Here is an 8,378-nt window from a genome sequence, read left to right on the forward strand (position 1 = left end):
ATTCCTATGTCAGTTTTGCTGTTTCTGTTATAAGATACATCTCATTGGATGCTTTAGGTTGAAACTGTGGAAATGGATGGATTCCAGGCAGACACTGAAGAAGAGGAGGAGGATGACACTGATTGCATGATTATAGATATCCCAGTCAGCGGAGGTGAGAATTAGAAATTTTAGCTATTATTTTTTTTTTTTTTGGTAAATATTTAGTATTTTGTTTTTTCTAATTACATGTAAAGATGTTTTCAACATTCATTTTTATAAGATTTTGAGTTTCAAATTTTTTCACCTTCCCTTCCATCCCCTCTCCCCAAAATGGCAAGCAATCTGATATAGGTTATATATATCATGTAAAAATTTCCACATTAGTCATGTTGTGAAAGAAGAAATAGAACAAAAGGGAAAGCCACCAAAAAAAAGTAGTATGCTTTGATCTGCATTAATCCCCATAGTTCTTTCTTATGATGTGGATAGTGTTTTCTGTCAAGTCATTTAGAATTGTCTTGGATTGTTTTGTTGCTGAGAAGAGCTAAGTCAGTCATAGCTGATGATCCTGCAGTGTTGCTGTTACTGTGTACAATGCTCACTTCACTCAGCATCAATTCATATAAGTCTTTTCCAGGTTTTTCTAAAGTCTTCCTGCTCATATCTTATAGTGCAGGAGTAGTCCATTACGTTCATATACCACAACTTGTTCAGCCATTCCCCAGCTGAGGAGCATTCCCTCAATTTCCAGTTCTTTGCCACCACAAAAATAACCGCTATAAATATTTTTATACATGTAGATACTTTTCCCTTTTTTAATGATCTCTTTGGGATATAATCCTAGTATTGACAGTACTGGATCAAAGGAATCAAATACACCATTTTATAGCCCTTTGGGCATAGTTCATAATTGTTCTCCAGAATATTTAGATCACTTCACAACTCCACCAACAATGCATTAATGTTACAATTTTTTCCACATCTTCTCCAACATTTATCATTTTCCTTTTCTGTCATATTCGCCACTATGATAGATGTAAGGTGGTACCTCGAAAGTTGTTTTAATTTGCATTTCTCTGATCAGTAGTGATTTAGAGCATTTTTTCATATGACTATAGATAGCTTTGATTTCTTTGTCTGAAAATTGTTCCTGTCCTTTGACCATTTATCAGTTGGGGAATGTCTTGTATTCTTACAAATTTGATTTAGTTCTCTATATATTTGAGAAATGAGGCCTTTAGCAGAAACACTTGCTATAAAAATTAATTTCCATCTTTCTGCTTTCCTTCTAATCTTGGTTGCATTGGTTTTGTTTGTACAAAACCTTTTTAATTAATGTAATCAAAATTATCCACTTTGCATATCAAAATCTATTCTATCTCTTGTTTGGTGATAAATTCTTCTCTTCTCCATAGATCTGACAGATAAACTATTTTTGCTCTCCTAATTTGCTTATGATATCACTCTTTATGTCTACATCATGTACTCATTTTGACCTTATCTTGGCATATGGGTGAGATGTTGGTCTATGCCTAGTTTCTGTCATATTATTTTCTGTTTTCCCCAGAAGTTTATGTCAAGTAGTGAGTTCTTATCCCAGAAGATGGGATGTTTGGGTTTATCAAATTTGTAACAGTAGATCACTGTACTTGTTTAGAACTATATCCTATTTCACTGATCCACCAGTCTATTTCTTAGCCAGTAGCCAAATAGTTTTTTGATTGCTGCTTTATAATAGTTTTAGATTTAGTATGACTAGATCACCTTCCTTTGCATTTTTTCATTAATTTCCTTGATATTCTTGACCTTTTGTTCTTATAGATGAATTGTTATTTTTTCTAGCTCTATAAAATAATTTTTAGTAGTTTGATTAGTATGGCACTGAATAAGTAAATTAATTTCGGTAGAATTGTCACTTTTATTATATTAGCTTGGCCTACCCATGAGCAATGGATATTTTTCCAGTTGTTTAGATCTGACTTTGTTTGAAAAAGTGTTTTGTAATTGTGTTCATATAGTTACTGGATTTGTCTTGGCAGGTAGACTCCCAAATATTTTATACTGTCTACAGTTACTTTGAATGGAATTTCTCTATCTCTCGCTGCTGAGCTTTATTGTAATATATAGAAATGCTGATGATTTAAGTGGGCTTATTTTATACCCTGCAACTGTGCTAAAGTTAATCATTTCAACCAGTTTTTTAGTAGATTCTCTAAGTATACCATCATATCTTCTGCAAAGGATGTTTGTTTTCTCATTGGCTAATTCTAATTCATTCAATTTCTTTTTCTTCTTTCGTTGCTAATGCCAACATTTCTAGTACAATATTGAATAGAAGTGCTGATAATGAGCATCCTTGTTTGACCCTTGATCTTATTGGGAAGGCTTCTGTTTTATCCCCATTACAGATAATGCTTGCTGATGGTTTTAGGTAGATACTATTTATCATTCTAAGGAAAGCTTTATTTATTCCTATGCTCTTTAGTGTTTTTTAATGGGAATGGGTGCTGTATTTTGTCAGAAGCTTTTTCTGCATCTATTGAAATAATCATAGAATTATTGGCTTTGTTATTGATGTGGTCAATTATGCCAATAGTTTTCCTAATATTGAACCAGCCTTGGATTCCTAGTATAAATCCCCCCTGTGTTATCCTGATGATAAATTGCTGTAATCTCTTCGCTAATATTTTATTTAAATTTTTTGCATCAGTATTCATTAGGGAAATTTGTCTATATTTTTCTCTGTTTTAGCTCTTTCTGACTTAGGAACCAGCACCACATTTGTTTCATAAAAGGAATTTTGTAGGACTTCGTCTCTTATTTTTCCAAATAGTTTATATAATATTAGTATTGCTCTTCAACCTGATGACCAAAGGGAGGGGAATGTTGATAGCTGCTTTACTGTCTGAGAGTGACAGAAACCCAATTTAAAGAGACCTCACTTTTCTTTTCCAGAGGCTAAATCCCCATGCGGACTTGATTCTAAGTTTGATGATGGTGCAATGGAAATGGAATCCAGCGAGGACCCCCAGCCTGTCAGCCCATCTAACAGAACTTAAGACCATAAACCTACTAATCCCATAATGTATGTATGTAGAATTCTTTAGACAATTTTTAAATGTGTATCAGATACTTGAAAATCTTCCCATTTCTTTTGTAAAGAGAAGACAGCACTTTGTCCTGCTTCACAACCCCTTTGGAGGTTTGAAAGTTTATATAGAATGACTGATTAGTTCTTTGATAATTGTAAAAACAAAAAAAAACACACGCAAACCAAACTGCATATTAATCTGTCTTTAATAAAGCATTATTGAAATTTGATATTTTGTATGAGAAATAACTTCTCTCCAGCCATAGAAGGCAGCCTGTTACTGAATTGTAAATGTCCTAAAAACCCCAGTAGCATAAAGCCCCTTGTCAAGGACTTTTTATAATTGTGTATAATATGGGCTTCTGGATATAATGGTGGAAATGTATAAATTTTTATTCTATAGCCCTGACTTGGTCTCTTTTTCCTCTTTTTTATTTAATTTTTAAAAATTATAAGGTTGATAGGCATTAACAGAAACATACTCTGCCTCCTCTGTTGTCTTTGGTGTGGCATGTCAGCTTAATTCTTGCCGAGCAATTAAAAAAGTCATGAATGTTTATCGTTGTCCCAGCTTTGTTCGAAGTGCTTTGGGACCTGAGAAGAAAAAAGATGAATTTGACAGCTTTGGGGGAAGCATGCATGTTGCACAGATGGCAGATACTTGCTCCTGAATTCCTTATAGTACTTGGGGGCAGGCTAGCAGGCCAGCTAGGATTGATTGGGATGACTGCAGCCCAGAGAGAAGAAAGGCTCTCAGGTGCCCACAGCTAGTTTATGGGAAACGGGGATTCCACACCTGGCCCAGTTTTCTTTTTCTCCCCAAAACTGGTGAAGATATGTGGTGTCCATATATATGTAATCAAAAAACGTGCAGCAAAGTTGGGAAGGCAAGGTTAAGCTATTTGAGAAGTGTGAGACAGAACTAGAAGCCACAGTTGTGGGGTAGGTAATGAAAGTAACCCTGGATTTAGCCAGGACACTAGGGTGTAGGCCCTGGCGTGGTGACTACCTCTGAGCATTATGCACTGGCCCTGTAACTGTACCTTCTCTGCATCTTGTTGTGTTGGAGCATTGCCTGTATCACTGAGAGATTAAGCAATGTGCCCAGGGTGGCAGCCAGTGACATGGCACATAGCTTGAACTCAGGCCTTCCTGGTCCCCAGGTCTGTTCTCTGTCAACTAGACCATACTGCCTCTATATTTGTCAGTGGGGATGATACTTGTACTGCTTCACATAGTTATGCAACTCAGATGTTAGCTATTATAGTAGGAAAAGCAATCTGCCCTGTTTTTAAAGATGTGTGGAAATTACCAAAAGGACCCTCCTTGTCCCCAACCCCCCCATTTCCTGCACAGTTAAGGTAGAGATCCCAAATTCACCCTTACAAGTTATATGACCCAAAGCAGGCCATTTCATCTCTCTGAGACTTAGTTTTCTCATCTGTAAAATGGGGCTAATAGTAGTTGTGCTGCCTGCCTTAGAGAATGGTTGTGAGGAAAGTGCTTGGGAAATGTGCCAGTGCTATAGAAAGAGGGATTCCTGTGATTCTTTCCTTGCTAAGCCAGAAAAGCTGGTTACTAGACTTTTCCTTTTAGGCCCATGTCCTCCAGTGATGATTGTAAAAAAAACATATGGAGAATTTGTTCATCAAAGCATCCTTGTCCTTGACAGACTTCTCACCTAACACCCAGACAAATTCTCAATTTGGCTGTGAGACTTAGATTTAGCAGTGAAAAGCCTGGAAGGAAGAAGGTGACAGTTCACCCAAGGATTCAGTTGATGCTCATTAGGGTTCTCAGTGGGACTACGTATTTCGATGGAGGCGGTACAGTGAGTAGAGAAACAAATCCACCTTGATTTAGCTAAAATAGTTAGATTGGGAGGGATTGGCTGCTGCTTACGTTGTGAAGCAGGGTGGCATATGGCATCGGACTGAAAGAACTGGGGTGGATGCCCTCCTCAGATGCTGAGCCACTGCGTGACCCTGTGTAAACCCTCACTTTTGCCATCTGTGCCAACGGGGGTGTTGTGAGGAAAAAATGAAATAATAATCTGTGCCAAGTGTCTTACCAACCATAACGTTGCTGTTCTTGTCACACGGTTCTTGCCATATTTCTGGAATTTTTGTGAAACTTAAAGCATTTGTATTTGATTTTCCTAATAACTCCATGAGGTAAATAAGGCAAGCAATAGTAGTATCCTCTTCTTTTAGATAAGAAAACAGAGACATATATTTCCATACTTTGATTGATTTATGATCCCATTAGTGTAGGCAGGGGTAGGGAATCTACAGCCTCTACATGTGTCCCTCTAGGTCCTCAAGTGCAGCCTTTTGACCAAGTCCAAATTTTACAGAACAAATCTTTTTATGAAGGAGATTTGTTCTGTGAGGTTTGGATTCAAGCCACATGTGGCCTAGAGGCGCCAGCTTCCCTACCTCTAGAGGTATTCTCTCTAACAATGCAGATCAAAAACTGTCCCCCCTCTCTTATTGCCTGTGTGACCCTGAGAAGTCACTTAATCTCCCTGATCCTTGGTTGTCTCATCCATAAAATGAGAGAGTTGGACTAGTTGGTATCTGAGGTCCCTTCCATCTCTAAATCTAAGGCCTATCATGCCTTGCCATCCTGTATATTTCTTGTCAGTGTCTTTCTGTCGATCTACCATAGGAGACCCGTAATTTGTTAGAGGGTTTTTTCTGAATGTCTGGCTAGTATGTAAATATTAATGGAGTATTCAGTCAGTCCATTGGTTATCCTTCCTCATTTTCACTATGTGACTGGCCCATCTCTTTTTCCAGATGTACATCTGACATCCTTTATGTTATTTCTTCTGCACAGTTCTGTTTGCTGATGTGATATAGTCTGCTATTCACCTTTGAATCACCTTTGAATCAATCACTTCTTCAGAGATCCTGGTATTCCATAGCCAGCAACCATCCAGCATCACCAGAGGAATATTGTTAAAGACAGACCTTTGTTTTGAGATCATTGAAAGCACTGTGCAGTTTTCCCACGGGCAATCCAGCTTGATCTTTGGTTCAACTGAGGGTCCAGCATAGTGGTCATTGTCAGTGTTTGTGCAAGATAGAAACAGTCAGCCAACTGCATATCCTGGTCTGGATGATAAGCATTCTTTATCCATGTGCTTTTTTCATATGTGGATAGTTCATCCAGACCAACCCGTTAAGTGTTCTGGGGCTTGGTGCAATCATCCTAATGCAATTCACAGACAGCATCTGAAACATCTGCATCTAAAGGGAAGTCCTTTTCCATTTGATTTTTCTCACAGACATCTCTGTTGTGATTGTAGACACTTTTGGCATGCCTTGTTTGGTATTAATAATTGGATTGTCTTCATAGCTCTTGTATCTTCTACATTTTAAGTCAATGTTATGACTATAAAGATGTGGTTTGTTATAGACTATTGTTTGCAAAAGCCTTCTCAATCTGGATTCAAGTAGACTGGAATTCAGACCTGGCCTCAGATGCTTACTAGCTGTGTGAAACTGTAAAATGGGATGGTTGTTGTGAGGATCAAAGGACGTGATATCTGTAACAGTGTTTAATACAGCACCTGGCACATAGTAGGTGCTATGTAAATGCTTATTCCCTTCCTTTAACTGATTATCCACAAGGTTGTATATAAAAGACTAAAGATGGTCTAGGAAGTCCTGACAATGACCTTAACCTAAAGACGATATATCCAAGTGCAGGGTGTCTCATTTTCTACTCTTGTAAAATGGACATAATGTTGGTTGCCTTCCCAGGCAATCATGGTGATGTGAAAGGATACTGAGTTCTCAGTTTGCTGGATAAATTCAACCTAGTGCCAACGTAAAACTGACAGCAGCTTCGACCATCTAGGAGAGTAATCTCCAAAGTGCTTCCAAGGCATGTCCCTTATGGGATATATGTGGTCAACCAATTGGATGATGAGCTGATCACATCGTACCAACACAGCTACACCACCCCTATCTCATTACAGCTCCACCTCCTTCTACCCTAGGTGGCTGTAATAGGCATCAGAGCAGTGATAACTGTGATAGCCTAACTTACCCAGATACCCAGAGTTGCTGCACTGGCAAAGTGTCCCTGGACCTCCACCAGATCACCTTGTCTGCTATGGGGCCCTTCAGTAGTCCTGGGAAGTAGGGGCAGCTAGGTGGTACAGTGAATAGAGCACCAGTGCAGGAGTCAGGAGGACCTGAGTTCAAATCTCACCTCAGACACTTGACACTCACTAGCTGTGTGACCTTGGGCAAGTCACTTAACCCCAATTGCCTCATCGTGGGTCATCTCCAGTCATCCTGATGAATATCTGGTCACAGGATTCAGATGACTCTGGAGGAGAAGTGAGGCTAGTGACCTATACAGCCCTCCCTCTCTCAAAACAAAGCAAGTCATGTCATCATTTCTCTGATGGCATGGTCTTCTTTGGCAATGAAGGATGAACACACACACACACACCTGGGAAGTATCTGAAAAGCCAAGACTTATGCACCACGTGAAAACACACACACCATTTTTGAGGGGAAAAAGTAGCCCAGGGTGAGCAGCCATAGGTGGCTTTACAAATGTCATGACATCATTTTTTTCCTCCTCCCAACCCTACCCCCTTTTCTGAAATTCTCTGTCTCCAAGGGAAACACCATCCTTCCAGTCTCAACGTCTTTGACTCTTTTGCTCAACCAAAAAAATTGTTCTTTTCGAAGTTACCAGTGATCTTTTAATTGCCAAGTCTGACAGCCTGTTCTCAGTCTTCATCATTCTTAACCTCTCTGCAGCATCTGACACTGTTGACTACCCTTTCCTCCACAGATGTTCACCGTTTCCCCTCTGAGTTGCTGAAAATGATGTAAACACATGTTACTTACAAGAACTTTCACATTTGTGCACTTTAAAAACTTGGAAACTGAATGTTATAAACTATTTAGAATTTCTTAAATTAATGGTTTCATTGAGTTTTGAACCCATTTGTTAGAAATATAAAATTGGAACACCTTCCAGTTCATTTGCCAGAATGGCTGATTGGTAATATAGAAATTTACTAGCCAAATTTCAACAAAAATTTTTGCATAATTGGTAAGTAGGATTAAAAAATGTGCATCAATATTTAGTCAACTTAATCCTTTTGGATTTGGGTCTTTGTGAAGTGTCTTTTTTCCAACAATGACAAACTGTTAAAAATTTATTAAGATACACTGAGCTTGGAACCACACCTATGAATTGCTATATCAGAGTGTTAAACCAAAAAAATTAAAAAATAGAACATACTCAATCACATTGCTTTCTACAATATCAT

The 8,378-nt window shown here is 38.4% G+C and overlaps 1 protein-coding gene across 3 annotated transcripts in view; it reads left to right on the top strand.

Moving 5' to 3' along the window:
- Positions 1-7,997, top strand: part of CHAF1A (chromatin assembly factor 1 subunit A) — a 51,996-nt gene extending 43,999 nt beyond the window's left edge. For 2 of the 3 annotated variants that reach the window (XM_072601830.1, XM_072601832.1), the window contains exons 14-15: positions 58-154; positions 2,938-3,482. In XM_072601830.1, coding sequence (XP_072457931.1) covers positions 58-154; positions 2,938-3,041 — 201 coding nt within the window. In that variant the 3' untranslated portion in view covers positions 3,042-3,482. Of the gene's footprint in view, positions 1-57; positions 155-2,937; positions 3,483-5,914 lie in introns of those variants that run through there. The other variant, XM_072601831.1, reaches the window with a different exon arrangement.
- The last annotated feature ends 381 nt before the right edge of the window (positions 7,998-8,378 follow it).

This window comes from Notamacropus eugenii, chromosome 4 (genome assembly GCF_028372415.1).
Source record: "Notamacropus eugenii isolate mMacEug1 chromosome 4, mMacEug1.pri_v2, whole genome shotgun sequence".
NCBI classification, from domain to species: domain Eukaryota; kingdom Metazoa; phylum Chordata; class Mammalia; order Diprotodontia; family Macropodidae; genus Notamacropus; species Notamacropus eugenii.